The sequence below is a fragment of the Protomyctophum parallelum genome (assembly GCF_964188405.1).
Source record: "Protomyctophum parallelum genome assembly, chromosome: 7".
Taxonomy (NCBI): Eukaryota; Metazoa; Chordata; class Actinopteri; order Myctophiformes; family Myctophidae; genus Protomyctophum; species Protomyctophum parallelum.
This window is the reverse complement of record NC_139705.1, coordinates 35,364,172-35,384,313: the sequence shown is the minus strand read 5'-3', so window position 1 is coordinate 35,384,313 and position 20,142 is coordinate 35,364,172. Positions and strand designations below refer to the sequence as shown.

Below are 20,142 nucleotides of genomic sequence, written 5' to 3'. Positions count from 1 at the left end.
TTTCAAATGCAAAATTTATTGTACAAAAAAAAAATAACACCACAAGACTTAGAAAAGATGGGGGAAATAAACACTCATTGTTCTCCTTGGCCCTGGAGGGTCAGATGAATAAACACTCATTGTTCTCCTTGGCCCTGGAGGGTCAGATGAATCTCATCTTGGCTGGCCTCGATGCTCTTGTGCAGCCGATCCAGAGCGGCAGACAGCCGGCTATACAGGTCCTGCAACACAAGACGCTTCCGTCAGTTGAACAGTCACAATTATCACACAATAGCCTAATCAAATTATTTGAGATAGTTCAATTTTCTTTTGCATAATGGTCAATCGCTTCCATGTTGAAGTGTCCATATATTAATTTAAAAAATAATCACCCATGTGAAGTGAGGGGCGCTAATATATTAAAGTCTAACTCGTGTTGCTATCATTAGGTGAAAACAAACTGACAAAACATTAAATTATCTTTGTTTGTGTTAGACAAGACGTAATTTCCCCTTCTTTGTCAATGGTGTTTTTAAAGCAAACATTGAACTAAAAAACATTAAACCTGTAAATGGGGGGGGAAAAAAACACCCTTGTTAATCATCATCTCATTCCGGCCAATCAGAATTTGCATCCTCACGTTAGTCTTCAATGTTTGTGTTTCACAAACATTGAAGACGAAGGTTGCGTTTGCTTACAACACATCACTTTGTGACGCGTTGTAAGCAAAGCATTGAAAGCGTGGTGAAACCATAATTTATGCCTTCAAAAAAATCAAAATAAAGGTCTAGTTTTGACCTCATCATTTTCCGACCACGGTCGAGTTCATGGATTTCACAATGCCACGCCAGACTTTCCGGTCCTTCATTGCCATCCCCAGTTCCTGCTTACTGATGCACGTGTCCCTAAAGTGATGACATCAGGGAACGACAGTTTTCTACCTCTGGTCTGCTTTGAGGCAGGATTTCAGAGAAGGGAAGATATAACCTCATTGTCAGCTCTGTAGCAGTGGCCGGCAAACTGTGTGCTTCTGGATCGGACTAGTGAAGAAACACGGGGAAGGGCGGAAGGCTGCCGTATATTAGATTAGTCGATGGGTGGTCGGGTGGATCTTCCAAGAGAGACTTTGCGCTCTCATTAGAAGGCGGGTGTAAGTGCCATACAACCGTTTCTCTAATTTCTTTGAAAGTGTCCTTGACTCGGAGCCATAGAGTAGAATCGGCTCAACGGTCGTCCTAAATAAGTTGACATAAAATACAAGGACATCCAAGAAAGAAACAGACATTTTAGCCCATTTACAATCAAACTTAACAAGTTTGATTGTCCATGATCCATGTTTTATAGGTTTAAAAGATGTAAAGGATGGACTCCGTCTTGTATCAGTGGGCAGATTTAAACCATGTATTTAGTTTAAAGGACAACTTTAGTTTTTTTTCAACCAAGGTTCATGTTTTAGGTTGTTATTAGAGAAAGTAAAAGATGAGTGTTATTTCCCCCCCCCCCCCCCCCATTTGCTGCTCTTTCATTTTAGCGATTTTAGCCATTTTTGACAGGGGGGTGGGGGCATTGAACATGGAGCTAAATATGCATTTATTTCCTTTAATACACGTCACATGCCCGTTTAAAGAGGTTCCCATTATCAGTGGGTAAATAAATAAACCTTTATTAAGATGTTGTGTTAATGGTAACAATTATTTTAATGAAATCCCTTCATGGCTCTTGTAAAACTGTCTCTAAGGGCTTACCAAAAGTTGTGAAAGTCACAAAGTCGCCGTAGCTGTGCCCTACGCATGTCATCCTTTGATACGCACCTGTGCCTTACGCGTGTCGTTGTCGCAAGTGTCCACAATGATCTGGATCTTGGCCTTTAGCGGCTGTATCTCCTTGTTGATTTTCCGGATGTAGTCATCCATTTCCTTTTGCTTTTCAGGGTACACGTCATACTTCCTGTTGCGGACAAGACATTTCACCAAGAACAAGTTTTATTGTGCGCCGACCTTTCGGGATGATCACATCTTTATAAAGACTACAAACATTGAATTACTTTAATAAAAACAAAGAAAAACAATCCAAGTGGGTCTGAGAGGCCAGGTCTCATCAAATCGTGGTCCTTGTGGCTCGAAGGCACAATAATGGAGCTTGATTGAGAAGTGTTGAAAGTCCCTGACGCTCTAGTCTCGCGTTGGCAGACTGTTGCTTCTGGCAATTTTCAAAATGCTTCCATCATACAGTCTGGAGCAACGAAGAGCTATCATAAGTAAAATATAAAGTGGAAATGGAGCCTCCTCCCCACTTCAGTTTCGTCTTTACATTTGCGCAAACTTATCCTAATATAAATAGAAATCTAGGCATATATAGCTTACCGCTTATCAGAAAAGGAATTACAAAAATAAGCTAAATATATTTACATGTTTATATATCGAGTCCTCGGATTTCAGAGGTGTAGTTAGACTCTATAGCTAAATTCCAATACCCAAAATCTCGGACACTCGCTCACTCCCACTCGGTCACTCGGGGTCATTCCAGCGTGACCCGGAAATTGTTAACGTTCCGATTGTTAAAGCGCTCCATCGAGGAGGAGAGGAGAGTCGAGTGGAGGAGCCGAGTGAGCTCTCCGAGACCGCATAGAGCGAGTGTACATCAGGTGCAGGCTCGGTGGGGTATTTTGTCTCCTCGCAGCGGATTTCCGCATCACGTGTACATGTTTTTTTTCCTTCTCCAGTGACGTAAGTCCGCCTCCTCCACATGTGGAACAGAAAACACTGATGAATGAAACCCGATACTGTGCATGTTACCAATACATACACATTGGCCTCGGACCCTCGGTTACATGTACAAAATGATGAATTGTCTATTCTGCACTGTACGGCTCTGTTCGGACTTCGGAGTTCCAGTGATCCAGCTGTGTGACAGTGACACCACTTTTGCTTTGGCAACGTATGTTTTCCCATGCCAATAAAGCCCTTTGAATTGAATTGATACACGTCATTAGTGATCGCGGATTGTGCCGTCGCTTTGAAATGACAGCGTAGTACATTCCGATTCCAGAGGAAAATTCGACCACCACTCTGTCCTCGCATAGAATCCTCTCCTCCTCCTCTCCTCCTCGCTGGGGGCGGAGCAAAGGAGCGAGTGGAGGACGCGAGGAGAGTGAGCGAGTGTGAAAGTTGCGGTATTGGAATTTAGCTTATAGCATTCGGGAGATTGTGGAATACACCGTTGGACGTACTTCATGACACTCTGAAAGAGGACACCGTTGTACGTACTTCATGACGGACTGGATGTGGCACTCCGCCGTCTCCCTCATGTTCTTCCTGCGGAGCCGCTGTTTGGACAGCTTGTCCAGCTTCATGGCGTCCGACCTCTTCTCCCTGTCCACCTCCGTGGCCAGGCTCTTCAAATCCTTCTGCCGCCTCTCCAACTCCGACACGCCTTTATCCACCTAAAAACCACGCACACAAACTACGCTTTTATCCACCTAGACACAAACTAGGGCATTCACTTCTAGTCATTTTTACTAGTTGACTAGTAGACTAGTTTAACTACTCATTATGTATTATTTTTTCAGGAATAAATATTTGTACATTTAAAAACTGTGTACATTGGTGACTATAACTATAATCTACCTGATCTCGAGGCCTACAAAATTGGGAAAAAGAAAAGCTTAATACCCTAACACAAACAATGCTTTTATCCACCAAACACGCAAACTATGCTTTTATCCACCTAGAGACACACACTCACACCTGAGAACACTAGGGGTGGGTGCAATAACCGCAATGACACGGTTGTGTAAGGCATACCACGGTATAGAGTACATAATCATGATTATTTGACAAAGGACATTGTCCTTTTCGTCAAAACCATGAAGAGCTCCGTAGATTAGGAGTTACGAGCCATTCTATTGGAGCCGTGAACAAGGAAGTGAACGGCAGATCGCATGCACGAAATAGTGTACAGTGTAGGAGAGAAAAATAAATAAATTGTATAAATCAATAAAAAAAGCCCTAAAGACTTGTATACACGTCCAAGGCCTCCTGCGTTTTGATTAGAAAGGACGTCTATACACAATACACATCCTTAGCAAACATTGTTTTAAAATAGCCGAGCTTGTAGATCTGCCATTATCAAAAGATAAATACATTTTAAATGTATTATTTTGGCATCAACACATAATTTTTTTGTACTTTAACTGAAGTAAAATTTGACTGCCAGACTTTTACTTGCCAACAGAGCATTTCTATATCGTGGCATTGATACTTTTACTTAGGTAAAAACACGAGTAGTTCTCCCATGGGCGCTCACCTCCAGCACATCCTGCTTGCCGTTCTCCAGGCCAGTGTGCAGGTCTTGCAGGAGGCTGCAGATGAGCTGCACCTCAGAGTCGCCGTGGTTCAGAACCTGGGCCTTGCTCTGAAGCTCCACCACAAACTCATCTGACTTTACCTGGTATAGTTGGAGAAAATTAGACAAATATATATGCTTACCACTAGCTTTCTTCACAAATGTGTTCATAAAGAAGTCTACTATAACATATACATTTGTTCCAACCACCCCATTCGACCGTTATCCCTGTATTGGATAGGTGAAATCATCTGTTATCAGCACCTTTAAATAGGCCCATATATGGCATACTCACCGTTTCAGTATGTCATTATCACCTATCGTGACGGGTGATTATGTCAACCCCTCCCGCGCACTCAGATCAGCCAACGCAGGGAAGCTGGAAGTACCCTCACTAAAAACGCCGGGACAACGCTCCACACGTCCCAAACTCTTCTCCCTTCTGGCTCCAAAACTGCGGAATGCACTTCCCATTGCAGTCAGAACTGCAGCATCACCCCCAATCTTCCGCCGTAGTCTGAAAACCCACCTTTTCAGACTCCATCATGGCCCATAGCACTTACCCTACCCCCTTAGATAGCATTTCTGTAGACTTAGATAGCATTTGAGACAGACTTACTGTATAGCATGTTATGTAGACGGCACTATAATTGCATTGTATATAGTCATAGCACGCCATAGTACATATGTACAGTATAGCATAGTAGTATATTATATAGTTTATATGTATAGTCTCATAATATAGATATTCCACTGTTACTTTCTTAGCTTACGCATGTTTCATGATAAATGCTTTTTTGTGATGTATTGCCATGCTTTTTGTTCTTGCTTAATGTAAGTCGCTCTGGATTAAGAGCGTCTGCTAAATGCCTAAATTGTAAATTGAATGTCAATGACGGAGGCGTGCCGTGTCTGGTGGCCTTGAGCCACGTGAGGCACCGCCGAGTGAGGCGCCGTGCCGAGCGTTGCGACGGCCACCAGACCCGACTCGGCGCCGTCCGAGTTACGTCCCGATAGGCAGAGAATAGTATATATTAGTAGTCCCTAGTTTCCATGCGCCGACAATAGTTCGAAATGACACGTTCAGCCAAGGGGCGAGTATGCCAGTATGGCCATATTGGCCCCATTGAAAGGTGCTGATATCCAATACAGAGATAACGGTCAAATCCGCTGTTCCAACCCAACTCCCTTGGGAAGCTTTGTGACGGCTGCTGAAGGTTGGGGTACCATTAACCACCAATATAAGGCAACAGTCCAACATTTTCATTATGCTTCAAGTAGCATGTGACATGTCAAACTAGGGGGGTTTAATGATGATGTTTTGCACGAAAACACTCCTTGGGCTAAATTCGGCCATAGCCACTAGCCCTAATGTGTCCAAATGTGCTGACCTCATCACATTTGTGATGACCACTATGGGCATTTGTAGGCAAAGGAGTGTCGTGTGTGCAAAACTAATGCTTGCAATGGATTCAGAATCATGAAAACCCCCTACTTTGACACATCACATGCTACTTAAAGTATAATGAAATTTGGACCATTTTGCCTTATATTAGTTGATAATGGTCTTTCAGCAGATGTCACAAAGTTTCCCCAAGGGATTTGGGTTGGAACTAATTTATATGAGACTGTAGACACCTTTATGAACACATCTGTGAAGAAAGATAGTGGTAAGCATCTTTGCCACACATTTCGCCAATTTCCCCTTAGGACAGAATCCAATGAGATCATCTTTACAACCCACACACGTCTCCATTAATTGAAACAAGGTGTTTTTCTGTTCCCACACATTTTATCAGGACTTTCATGACTGTGGGAACACTGATAATCATACCACTGCACCATCTGATCCCGTCCCACCCTACTGACCGTGGCAGCCTTGATGCTCTTCACGGTCTGCTTCATCTTATCCATCTCCATCTTCAGCTCCTCTGGAGACTCCAGGATCTGAGACTGGATGGCCGCGTTGTCTTCGTACCTGGTGCTGACAGCAACCTTCAGCTTGGTCTGAGGGCACAGTCACATTCAAACAAGAACCTTCAGCTTGTCTGAGGGCACAGTCACATTCAAACAAGAACCTTCAGCTTGGTCTGAGGGCACAGTCACATTCAAACAAGAACCTTCAGCTTGGTCTGGGGTCACAGTCACATTCAAACAAGAACCTTCAGCTTGGTCTGAGGGCACAGTCACATTCAAACAAGAACCTTCAGCTTAGTCTGAGGGCACAGTCACATTCAAACAAGAACCTTCAGCTTGGGTCTGGGGCACAGTCACATTCAAACAAGAACCTTCAGCTTAGTCTGAGGGCACAGTCACATTCAAACAAGAACCTTCAGCTTGGGTCTGGGGGCACAGTCACATTCAAACAAGAACCTTCAGCTTGGGTCTGGGGGCACAGTCACAATCAAAAAAGAACCTTCAGCTTGGTCTGAGGGCACAGTCACATTCAAACAAGAACCTTCAGCTTGGTCTGAGGGCACAGTCACATTCAAACAAGAACCTTCAGCTTGGGTCTGGGGTCACAGTCACATTCAAACAAGAACCTTCAGCTTGGTCTGAGGGCACAGTCACATTCAAACAAGAACCTTCAGCTTAGTCTGAGGGCACAGTCACATTCAAACAAGAACCTTCAGCTTGGGTCTGGGGCAGAGTCACATTCAAACAAGAACCTTCAGCTTGGTCTGAGGGCACAGTCACATTCAAACAAGAACCTTCAGCTTGGGTCTGGGGGCACAGTCACAATCAAACAAGAACCTTCAGCTTGGTCTGAGGGCACAGTCACATTCAAACAAGAACCTTCAGCTTGGGTCTGAGGGCACAGTCAATTTACAATTTACAATTTAGGCATTTAGCAGACGCTCTTAATCCAGAGCGACTTACATTTAAGCAAGAACAAAGCATGGGAATACATCACATAAAAAGCATTTATCATGAAACATGCGTAAGCTAAGAAAGTAACAGTGGAATATTTATATAGTGAAACTATACATACACTATACATATAAACTATACATCTTTACTACTATGCTATATATGTGTACTATGGCGTGCTATGACTACATACAATACAATTACAGTGCTGTCTACATAACATGCTATAAGTCTGTATCAAATGCTATATAATCCAACAGAAATGCTATCTAAGGGTTTAGGGTAAGTGCTAAGGGCCATGATGGAGTCTGAAAAGGTGGGTTTTCAGGCTACGGCGGAAGATTGGGAGTGATGCTGCAGTTCTGACTGCAATGGGAAGTGCATTCCACAGTTTTGGAGCCAGAAGGGAGAAGAGTTTGGGACGTGTGGAGCGTTGTCCCGGCGTTTTTAGTGAGGGTACTTCCAGCTTCCCTGCGTTGGCTGATCTGAGTGCGCGGGAGGGTTTGTAGGGTTCAATCATACTTGTAAGATATGGGGGAGCCATACCTTTGGTTGCTTTGAATGCCAGCATCAGAGTTTTGTATTCTGTGCGGGCAGCGACCGGGAGCCAGTGGAGGGAGCGGAGCAGGGGGGAGACATGTGAGAATTTTGGCTGGTTGAAGACCAAGCGAGCTGCTGCATTTTGGATCAGTCACATTCAAACAAGAAAATGGTAAATGGTAAATGGTGCATTTATATAGCGCCTTTATCCAAGGCGCTTTACAGAGATTGTGCATTACATTCACCCATTCATACACCGATGGCAGCGGAAACCATGCAAGGCACCAACTAGCACATCGGGAGCAATTAGGGGTACAGTGTCTTGCTCAAGGACACTTCGACAGTAACTCTGGGGGAGCCCGGGTTCGAACTGGCAACCTTACGGTTAACATCCAGGCACTCTACCCCTGAGCCACCGCCGCTGAAGAACCTTCAGCTTGGGTCTGAGGGCACAGTCACATAATTCAAACAAGAACCTTCAGCTTGGGTCTGAGGGCACAGTCACATTCAAACAAGAACCTTCAGCTTGGGTCTGGGGGCACAGTCACATTCAAACAAGAACAAATGGGTTTGGTATTAAAGATAGTCAAAGGGACAGTGCCCTCAATTATATGTTTATGTTCATAATTACATTGCACAGTTGTACAAATTGTGGATGCATAGTTTACAGTGTGTTAGCACATATGCTAGTTTTCACCACCATACTTGACTAACTACCCCTCATGCCTGACCAACTTCTCCAAAGTGAGTAAACCCACAATACTAGGGGGAGCGACAATGATCTGGTACCACCAAAATAATATATGGGGAAATACTCGGTTCACCTCACCATCCATTAAAGCTGCTCTAAGCAATAATATGTCAACATTTTAATGACCTCTTTTTTTGGTATTCAGACAGCCAGCAATAGGTAGAACTCTCCCCGTAAAAAAAAATTATTCTCTGTGACACATCTGGGGCCGCAATCTGCATTCAAAGATGTTCCTAGAAGCTTTGTCATTGGCCGAAAAAAACCCGTCGCAATGACCAACCAATCAGGAAGCAGACAGGCAAATTGACCAACCGAGGTGGGGGTTGGTGAAAGGGCTTTTCTGTGAGTTTGCATGTTCTCCCCGTGTCCCCTAGGGTAGGTACCCTCACAAAAAACATGCAGTAATCCTAGTCTCTAAACTACCTCCTCCTGGCCAGCCAGGGCGCCTGATGGAGGGAAAAGGAACCGGTCGGAATAACGTGTTCCTTCCACACGCTATACGTCCAGCCGGGGAAGCTCTCCCCCCGTCAGGTGAAAAGAAGCAGCTTGGACTCCTCATGCATAGAAGGAAGCCTGAGGTCAGTCCGCTGTGTAACCATCAAAGCATGCACTCAACATGTAAATGGTATGTGACCATGGCATGTGCATAATACAAGTTTTATGTGATATTTATAAAAAATGTCACATAAAATAAAAGGGTGGGGGTATCAATCGATTTGGCTGATGGCCAGTTGGCATCCCTATTCCCTAACTGACACGTATCAGAGCCTGAGTAAAACATACATATGTACGTACCAGGGCCTGAGTCCGCTCTGCACGCTTGCTCCTGCCCTCGGCGATTAAATCTTTCACTGCATGCTGGAAGGAAAAACATAAGTCATGTCAGTACCGCGACATCACATTGTTTATCTGTGGCACAGTCAAACTAAATGTACTGCCTCAACACAATATTGCAAGTGCTTGTCCCCAGTTCAAATGTGTATATTTATTTATTTTCCGAGGGGGGGGGGGGGGGGGGGGTCACAGAAATGTGGGAACCAAGCTAGGGGTGGAAAAAAAACATAACTGCATATATTAATCGATTCACAAATGTCAAAATAGATTTGTATCTTGGTACAGAATTCATTAAAGAAAGCTGCTTAATGTATGTTTGCAGTGCAATACAAGTAAATGTATCTGTTTTTTCATTATAGATCATTAGAAATATGATCTGAAGTGGGACGTGTTCCTCAGTCATGTTGCAGGTCCCTTGGTGTGATCCATGGTCAGGCAATGCCCTCTTGATTGTTTATTGTATTACTACACATTATGATACGGTTGATGATGCTGCGTTTGGTCGTGTAAATAATGTAAACTATTTTCACATTTTAATTTGATTTTTCCTTTTTTTTTTTCTCCTTTATTTTAATTTTTATCTGTTTATCTTATCTATCTTAATTGTCTATCCATGAATACGTACTCTGCTGTTGTTGCTTGTGTTTGTATTGTAGGTCTTATGTTTTATGTGTTTGTAAAAAATCTAAATAAAGTACTGATCATAAAATTATAGATCATTAGTCACACAGGGAGGGGGACATCAATCATGTATTGGAATTGAGATGCATCGAGTGATCGATTTATAATTGAATCGCGGCCCTGTGAATAAACCTAGACAGTTAATTACAAGCCTACTACTTACCACTTCATTGAAAGCTTGTGCATTGGTGGAACGCTGTGCAGCGAGTGAAGATTTTAGTTCTTTGGCCTCAGCCTGCAGCTCTGGAGGAATAGTCCTAAACATTACACACACCACAACTCATTGGTCTGGGAAAACACATTTTTCAACAGGAGTACCCAGTTACAAGCCACTTCCTCCAAATATGGCTCATTTGCCAAATACTTTACCAGGTTGTGTGACAGACTATGCCCTATACGATCCAAGTTTAACAGAGAGTGAAAATAACTTGGTCACTTAAATTTGACAGCCAGTAGTTAATCGGGTCAAGTTTTCCCTTTCTCACAGTCAGTCTCGAGGCCACAAAGTAAACAAAACTGCCCGAACTGTCAGACAAATAAAGAGGAGCCAGACCATTTATAGATTTAAAGACAAATAAAATAATTTTAAAATCCACTCTGAAGCGGACAGGGAGCCAATGAAGGGAGGCCAAGACAGGTGTGATATGCTCACGTCTGCGAGTACCTGTGAGTAGACGAGCGGCTGAGTTTTGGACTAGCTGGAGTCGAGCAAGGGAGGCTTGGTTTAAACCAGCATACAAGGCATTACAGTAGTCCAACCGCGTAGATATGAAGGCATGAATAACCCGCTCAAAATCACTAAAAGATAGCACCGACTTGATTTTGGCCAGCAGCCTCAGATGATAGAAACTAGAGCTAACTACCGCATTGACCTGTTTGTCAAGTTTAAGGGCATTGTCTAGTTTGACGCCAAGGTTCGAGACCACAGGTTTCACATAATTGGCTGCAGGGAACCTAGGTCAGTGGGAACGATACCAGGACCGCTAGGTCCAAACACTATAACCTCCGTTTTACTTTCGTTGACAATTAGAAAATTAAGAGCCATCCATGCCTTGATGTCACTTAGACAGTCAAGCAGAGGTTTCAGGGAGCCGTTATTGTCCTTTTTAAGGGGCATGTATATTTGCGAATCATCCGCATAAAGGTGATACGAAATGCCATGTTTCTTAAAGATAAGGCCAATAGGAAGTAGATATAAAGAAAATAGAATAGGCCCAAGGATCGAGCCCAGGGGGACTCCAGAGGACAGGGGGGTGGAGGACGATACGAAGTCGCCAAATTTAACAGAGAAGCATCTCTCCGATAAATAGGAAGAGAACCAGGCTAAAGCGGTATCTCTGACACCAACACAAAGCTCCAAACGAGATATGAGAGTATTGTGATCGAGAGTGTCGAAAGCAGAGCTTAGATCTAGGAGTAGTAGGATCACAGAGTCCCCAGAGTCGGTGGTCAATAGGATGTCATTGAAAACCTTCAACAACGCTGACTCTGCTGTGAAACGCTTTGAACCCAGATTGAAAAACATCAAAAATGCTATTAAGCTGCAAAAAAGACTGGAGTTGAGACAGCACCGTTTTCTCAAGGATCTTAGAAATGAACGGAAGCTTTGAGATGGGTCTGTAGTTAGATAAAATAGAGGTATCCAGATTAGGTTTCTTTATCAGGGGTGTCACCACTGCTGTTTTAAAGTACGCTGGTACAATACCTGAGACAAGGCTGCTATTTATGATAGCATGGACTCTAGGCCCAATGGTCTCCCAGACCTCCTTAAAGAGGTGTGTGGGGATAGCGTCTGTAGGGCAGGATGATGTTTTGAGTTGCGAGACAACTTCACTAAGTTTAGAGAAAGATACAGGCTGGAAATGGTTAAGTGTAGTTGTGCAGGTGACAGCCATGGAGGGGTCAAAAGCAGGGGGGGAAATTTGTGCTCTGATCATATTGACCTTGTCTATAAAAAAGCTGAGAAATTTCTCACAGACATCAAGAGAAGCTTCCAGACAAGTGGGTTGGGGGGGGATTTACCAGCTGCTCAATGGTCTTAAAAAGAACGTGTGGTTTATCCATATTTTTTTAAATTATATCAGAGAAATGCCTTGATTTTTCCTCTTTGACAGTCCTCTGATATTTTTTCCAACACTCATTAAGAATGTCATGTGACACATGGAGCCTGTCTTTTCTCCACCTGCGCTCAGCCCTCCTACACTCTCTCCTGACAGCGCGGGTGGTGTCATTTAGCCAAGGCTCAGACTTGGGTTTGGGACGCATGGCTTTTAAAGGCGCAACATTGTCCAAAATGCCAGTGCAGGTGGAAAGAAACGAGGATGTAAGTTGCTCAGTGTCTAGACCCTCGGAGAGGCTAATGTCAGCATGCGCTACACTATTAAAAGCTGAGGAAAAAAGAGCGGCGGTGGCAGGTTTCAACACACGGCACTGGCGTGTAGAAGTGCATGATTTAAACGTGTCACAGGGCAATATAAAGTCAAAAAGTACAGGGAAATGATCCGAACAAACTGGAGCACAGACCTGCACATTAGAGATTTGCAAACCATACGAAATGACTAGATCTAGCGTGTGACCAAGTTCATGTGTAGGTGCATTAACATGCTGGACAAGGTTAAAAGCATCAAGTACATCCAAGAAATCTTTAGCTAGTGGCTTAGAAATGCAGCAAACGTGCACGTTGGTATCACCAACAAATAAGCATTTATCGTACTTAATCAGAATGCTAGCCAAGAAATCAGAAAAGTCCTTTATAAAGTCCTTGTATCCAGGCGGTCGGTAAAATAACCGCACAAAGCACCGGGTCAGAGCGACGTAGTTCAAACAAGCTCAGTTCAAATGAGGAGAATGACAGCGGTGTCAAGGGTTTACAATAAAGACTGTTTTTAAAAATAGTAGCAATTCCTCCTCCTGCACGACCTGTCATCCTAGGAGAGTTTATAACAGAACAGTCAGGAGGTAGAAGTTCGGTGAAGGCAGCTGACTCACCCGGTTGTATCCAAATGAAAGTACAGCAAATTAAAATGACTTAAGTCAGTCCTGAGCTTCCTCTGCTTCTCCAATGACTTACTTTAGTATCACCAGCTTCTTCTGGGCGTCTTCAATGCCTCTGGTCAGGTCTTTGAGACGGTCCTTATCTGCCCTCTGGGAAAACAAAGTAGTACAACCCTATTTCAACTCAAATCAACCAGTAGTTTCACTACATTAGAAATAAGTTTACTGAGGTTAAGCTTAGGTTTACCCGTTTAAGTATAATTTACTTGGGTTACTTTAGGAATACCAGGCCGTGCAGTTCCGCCAGCTGTACGCCCGGGGCGACTCAGTTGGTATTCATTAAATTCACTCTCCCCAGATTGTCCCGATCTGGTCCAGAAATAGACCTACTGTACCCAAGTTACCCCACTTGATTCTGCTGCCACTGGTCATCGAAATAGTGTACAGTCTTAAGACCATCACGACAGACATACAAATCATCTGTACAGTCTAAATACCATGACGACAGACCTACAAATCATCTGTACAGTCTAAATACCATGATGACAGACCTAAAAATCATCTGTACAGTCTTAACATGACAGACTTACTAATTTGCCGTCGTGCTCAAGAACAAAGTCCACTCTCTGCTTCCTGAATTGAAGATGGTTCATGATGCCACTCAGGATGAGAGCAGTTTTCTTTGTTTCTGAGAGAAGAAAAAAAAAAGAAATGCTGAATCAATTTAAATGATTTGAATGGTGCATAAATACAAATGGCAAATCTGGATGGAGTTCACATGTTCTGCCCGTGTCCCCTGGGGTAGGTACACTCACTAAAGACACAGTAATCCTGGTCTATATACTGCCTACCCCTGACCAGCTGGGAAGCAGCATGAGCTCAGTTTGGGGAGAGTAGATCCAAGGATTACAGTTTAGGCAATTGGCACCGGGTGAAAATGGGTTATGAAATTGTAGGATAACATTTACAATATTAAACATCTATATATATATATTTATATCGTTACTTACTTGGAGACAGTAAGTCACTGAGGTTGAAGTCATACACAAGGCAGGTAGGTAGAAAGAGACGCCTGAAAGAGTACATTAGTATTTAAATTAGCATACAAACATAAGCTGCATAGGAGGAACACAATGAAATCCAGTTCAACTGTTAAAGATGGAGTGCCGTGACTTTAGTATTTTCTCATGTTCATGAGGCGACAGTACTTCATTAGACCACCTGGTGTGGTTGTTCTGTGCAATTATGTCTTCACTTCGTATTTAGGGTTTCTTCCTGGAGGCTGAAACCTCAACATTCAAATGTTCCAATGAAAAAGAACAGCGATAGTGACATCACAATATCATTACAGTTACGAATTACTACGTTCATTTTGTTTGTGGTCACCTGGAAAAGTGCCTATGGCCGTTTAGCCCAAGGAGTGTTTTCCGTGCAAACAAATTATTGCAATGGATTCAGAATCAGAAAAAAACCCTGCTTTGACCCCTCACAAGGTCCTTAAAGAAGATTTTATTTTAAACTGTTACCTGCATAAGGCTATTAAAGGACCACTTCACCACTTTTCAACCTATATGGCCAGACCAGTGACATCGATAGGGAATCCAAGCTAATAGAAACTGCAGGCTTTCTAGTCCTGAAAAGTTGCAATGCGAAAATGGAAGCCATCGTGCCCACAGCCCCCCTATGAGACACAGACCGAGTAGAAAATAATTGTGCCATTTTATCATGATTACTACTAGCAAGGACCTATTATATGAAGATGGGTTGAAAAGTCCTTTAAATGGTACCCCAACTTTCAGAAGCTGTCACAGATTCCCCCAGGGAAACTGAATTGCAGTCTTTTTGAGATGTGTTACTAGACACCTTTACAAAATGTCTTGGTTAGGAATGCATTCACAGATTGGACATTTTTCTCACATGCGATGGTACAGCCTCAGGAGAGCAGTTGCCGTCTCATGAAACGCCGGAATTTCGATGTCTTCTGTGAGATTGATCGGGAGCTTTAGGAAAAAAATAAAAATAAATCACAACTGAAAATATAAAATAAGTATGAACCCATAGCTATGCCTGCATTTGGCATAACACTTGAGGTATGACATTTTGTGTCGCACAGCCCCAGAAAGTAAAAAAAAACAAAACTAAATTACTTTTCGGGCAAGTGGCATGACCTCCGGGCATTTAGATAACCGCAATTTCTTTTTTGGATAATGTTGAAAAATTCTTATACAATTTCAAACATTTACCAGATCTGGAGAAAACAATCTTTTATACCATTTAAGTGGTATAAAAGTCAAACAGATGTATAGTATAATATCGTTTTGCATCTTTGTGACAGACAGGCCTAAACTCCTCCCGACACGAACACACAGGAACAGTTTTGACGTGGGTTTTGAGAGAATGCATTTGGAAATATTCAAATTTTACTTGCACACAAGATCGTTATTGGCCAATCGAGAGAAAAACAATCGTGATCAGTCCCAAAAAACCTGAATCAGAAGTTAACACCTCTACTGGTGGTAGGCCTTATAATAATAATCCCAATAAAAAAAATGAAATAAAAAACACTTACCATGTGGAGACACTCTGGATTGATGCGGAACACATGCTGCAAAGTCCTCATGTACAACATCTGCACCGTCTCTGGCTGGAAGGGACATTTTAAAAGTCTGAGAATGACTGCCATATTGATTGGAACAGAGCCTAAATTAACATCATTGGCAACACCTGGGAATGAAGTATGTAGTATCTGATCAAATCTACAGGCTCACATTGAGCTTGTAGATCTGCCATTTTCGCAGTATAATCTGTCGAACAGAATCGAACATAACTGAATGCCCAAAGTTCTACCAGTGTGGGGTTCAGTTAACAGTTGAATTGACAGGTCAATACAAAATCAATTAAATATGTATAAAGATGTACACCTCTAAAAAGAAAAGGGGGAAAAAAAGAATCATATCATATACACTGTTAGAAAAAAGGCAAACGTGAACAGGAAAGTAGCCAACAGTTCAATTCAACGTCTGCCAACCCAAGAAAGCCTACGGTATTGGTTCGTTTCTATTGGGGTCCTTTCTAGCGTTATACCTGCGCCGTCGGTTTAAATCGGTGGTTCCTGGGTCCGGGGACCCCCAGGGGTCCCTGGGGGAGTTCCAGGGGGTCCCCAGCTAAATTATAGTTATAGGAACCAAATGGACCCTTATTTATGGTCTGTAACTGTAGTTAAATTAGTTAAATTAACAGATAAAAAATGGGTTGAGAATCACTGCTAGAGCCATGGCATTCTTCCATTATGGGGTCCCTGGCATATCTATTCAAATAGGTGGTCCGCGGGCTAATGAATGAATCATTTTGGGGGTCCTTGACATGAACAAGTTTGGGAACCACTGGTTTAATCCATTTTGGTGTTTTAAACATGTTATAATTTAGCTATTGAAAAATAGCAGATCTACAAGCTCATAGCACGCCACCGAGTGGTGCGCTACGAGCTTGTAGGTCTGCTATTTATGAAAAATCGTGAAAATGTGCCTAAAATTTGGAATATATTTTTTCAGAACAAACGTTTTTAACTCAAATCTTTGCTTCTGGGGAGGGTCCCTGGAACAACAACATACTTTCAGATGGGGGTCGGTGGCCAATTACATATCATTTTTGGGGTCCTTGACATGAAAAAATTGAGTGATATAGGCCTAGAAACATAGGTATTTCAGAAAACTGTCAGGATTTATAAGACATTTTTTTCAGGCCTGAAACCCTGTGGGTTAAATAAAACCCCACCTTCACTACGGGATGCAGGTCGCTCTTGGAGAATTGCTTCCCTTCTTGTTCCAGGAGAACCTCCGTGCGGAAAAAGTGCGCCAGCTGCTCAGTCTTGTAGAGGGGGAAGGTGGACTGCTCGGCGGCGGCCATGCTTCAATGGTTTGACTAAAACCAACCAAAAGGACAGCCAAACAAACCGTGTTGTCCAGCTAAAGCTAAACGGAGGAGAGGGCGTGAAAGCAAACAAATGTGGCGCTGTCACTTTTATACTCTTCCTGGTGAGAATTCCGAGCATCTGATTGGTGCGTTCGTTCATTGCACTGCATGTTGCCAGGTTAGAAATAAGCAACCAGAGCCATGCACAGTAAGCAACCAGGTCTATGGGTACTTTATTATTAATTTTAATACCATACCTTTATTCAGGGCGATGAGTTCTTTGAGGTAAGGGGTGGCATTTCTGAGATTAAGACATTTCCGAGATTAAGACTTTCATTGTCACCCCCATGAAGGTGCCCAACTGGCCTTGCCATGCAAAATGGTGACTGCGGCTTCTGCTACATACTTTTCTATGATTTGACTTTGTCAATACGCGTTGTGAGCTTGTAGATCAGCTATTTTCAGCATGCAAAAATATGGAGAAGCCCCTGACTGCAGCTTGCAGATCGGGGAGGAGCTGATGGTGGTCGGAGTTAAACAGTGATTGTGGGTGTAGTTAAACCATCAACCCCTCCCATTCTGGGCAGGGTCGAACCATTTAAAAGTTCCCCCGCGGGCGTCCTACTGTTTCCGGGTACTACTAGCACTGACCCCATGAGTCGAAGCAGCAGTCAAACAACTTCAGCAAACAGCAGTTACTATTCTTACTTACAGTTACTATTCTGTCCCTATCGGCTTCGTAACTCGGACGGCGCTGAGTCGGGTCTGACGGCCTTCGCACCGCTCGGCACGGCGACTCGCTCGGCTAGCGCCTCGCTCGGCGGTGCCTCACGGGGCTCATGGCCGCCAGACACGGCGCGCCTCCGTACTTATGGGAGGGGTTGATGGTTTAACTCCTCCCACCATCAGCTCCGCCCCGATCTGCAAGCTGCAGTCAGGGGTACTAGAAAATATGCAGGCTCTGAGAACATTCAGAAACATTTGCCTTCACAATAAAAGCATGCAGCTTTCACAAGTGTGCCCATAAAGACAAGGATAATAATTCCGAATTCGGTGGCATTTCACATTGCAAAAGAGCATTTTTTGTAAAATGTAAAAAACAAACAAAAAAAACAATGATATGGAATTAATTTGGATAATGGTAATAGAAATATTGTAAAAGTTGTCACTTTATTAATCCCAAAATTGTTTGTTTGGAATAAAGTCTGCGGGGCTATGGGGTGTGGCAAGATGTTTTTTTTTTAAATAACGAAAAATAACTATAATAGTTAAAATTAGTTAAAATTTTGAACTGTGAACTGAACTAGTTCATAAAAAAAAGAACTTTCCCAACACTGCCAGTTATACCCTGACGTCATATGCTGCTACAATACATACGCATACGCAAAGTAACCACAGTAACCACTTATCACCTTACAAATTACATGTACATATACATAGAGCACCTCTGTCGAGAGCCTACTTGCTTGTATAGGCACTACAGTACTTGCTCGCAGCTCGCTCTGCTTGCGCACTAGTACTAGTGTGCAACAAGCAAGTAGGCACTCGACAGAGTGCAGTTCTACTTTCTTTCACTGAGCAATGTTTGTGCCGTGCGAGTTGATTCTATAGGCAGATACTGTAGACACTAGTCTGTCACACACACAATTCTGACATCAGTGACTGGCCTCCAACTAACCTGGCTATAGCCTAGCCGGTGGGCAGACCACATCGCCATGCTTGTGTAACCATAACTCAGCCATAACCATATAAGGAGTTCCCAATGGAGCTACAGCCGAATATGCAGTGTGTTGTCTAACCTCAATCTGTCGTCATGGTATCAGCAAACAAATCAGTGAGATATGCACAAAAGGGGGTATACCCATATATGGATATAAAAGGGACAAGGACTGAGAGATACAGAGATCTCCATGGATATACAATGGAAAACGAACAGACGGGTAAAAACAAATCTCTCTCTCATGTTCTCTCAGTTCATGTTCAGGCAGAGCGGAGATGGAATCATTCATAGGTCTCAGTGAAGAGGACTTTGACCAGCAGGATGCAGAGGTCGTCTGTAGGCAGCTTGGTTGTGAGGTTCCATTGGAGAAGTTCTCTGTGAAGAAGTGCAGGCTCAAATCTGGACCACAGAGTACTAGTGCATGTAAAGATATAGATTGTTCTGCTGGACTGTAGAACTTCAAATTGCTTTTGGATGAACGTCCTATTCGTTTTCTCAGATGGAGTTCCAAGGGGATTCAAACTTTGGGTGATTTATTTGATGTTAATGGTTCTTTCCAGAATGTATGTGATATTTTTAACTTGCCTGGTAACTCTTTTCTTTTCTATTTACAACTGAGAACTGCCATGAGGACTTATGGGGTTCCATGGCAGACCCCTCTTGCAATGCACCCTTTGCATAGAATTATCTGTGATGTTAGATCAAGAGGTTTTGTTTCCATATTGTATGATTATTTATTAGAATCTAGTTATGGGACCTTGCCTGTCGATACTGTATGGAGGATCGAATGACATACCAAATCTAGATCCAGATTGGAGCTGGGATACAGTGTGGTCTAATCAGCCAAGCTGTTAGCGAGGTATTGCTCAGTTTCAGCCATTATAGGAAGCCGCTCAATTTGGAGGAGGCATTGTTTCCTTTATCCATGATTTATGTCTGCTGCCCTGTGTCCGACATGTCAGCTGTACTGTATGTAACGATGCTTTGCCGTCCATGCACGTTGTAACTGGCTGCTCTCCCACTGTCACACTGTGGCCGTGGCCACACCACAGCGGAATTTTTTGTCGGCAGCCGACACTTTCGGTTGCCGAGAGCCGAAAAACCGGATTTTTAGACTGCTGGTGGATGGAGAAAATGCTCCACTTCCGCAGACGACTGCCGCGGCGGCCAGCCTACAGCTGCCGCTCTCCTCTGCGGCAGATGTAAGCTGCCGACAAGCAGTGTGTCACCCGGCAGTGATATGCACAAGCCAATGGAACAGATGCAGCCTGCAGGCCATCTACGGGCGGAGTTTCAATTGGAGTTTTCTTCTTTCACAGACCCAAACGCCCCTGGGAGGAACTTGTGAATGTCGAGGGATACAGGGAGATATCTGGGCACCTCAAAGTAACATTGTCCGTCCAAAATCGTCTGAAGAAATAAAGTAAAGCATTGGTTCTCATGTTTGCTTCAGATCACCCCTGTAATCTTTTCATCCATGGCACCCCTGGCTGAATTACATTGTCATTTACTGTAA

At 43.3% G+C, this 20,142-nt stretch overlaps 1 protein-coding gene across 1 annotated transcript; it reads right to left on the bottom strand.

Annotated features, from left to right (window-relative positions):
• Positions 1-116: 116 nt before the first annotated feature.
• Positions 117-16,900, bottom strand: LOC310862053 (kinetochore protein Nuf2-B-like; the record flags this gene model as incomplete). The annotated part of the gene is made up of 8 exons (XM_083769789.1): positions 117-221; positions 1,791-1,926; positions 3,246-3,421; positions 4,285-4,425; positions 6,193-6,330; positions 9,281-9,343; positions 15,564-15,638; positions 16,769-16,900. The coding sequence occupies 8 exons, from the start codon at positions 16,898-16,900 to the stop codon at positions 117-119; spliced, it is 966 nt and encodes a 321-aa protein (XP_083625915.1).
• Between the last annotated feature and the right edge of the window lie 3,242 nt (positions 16,901-20,142).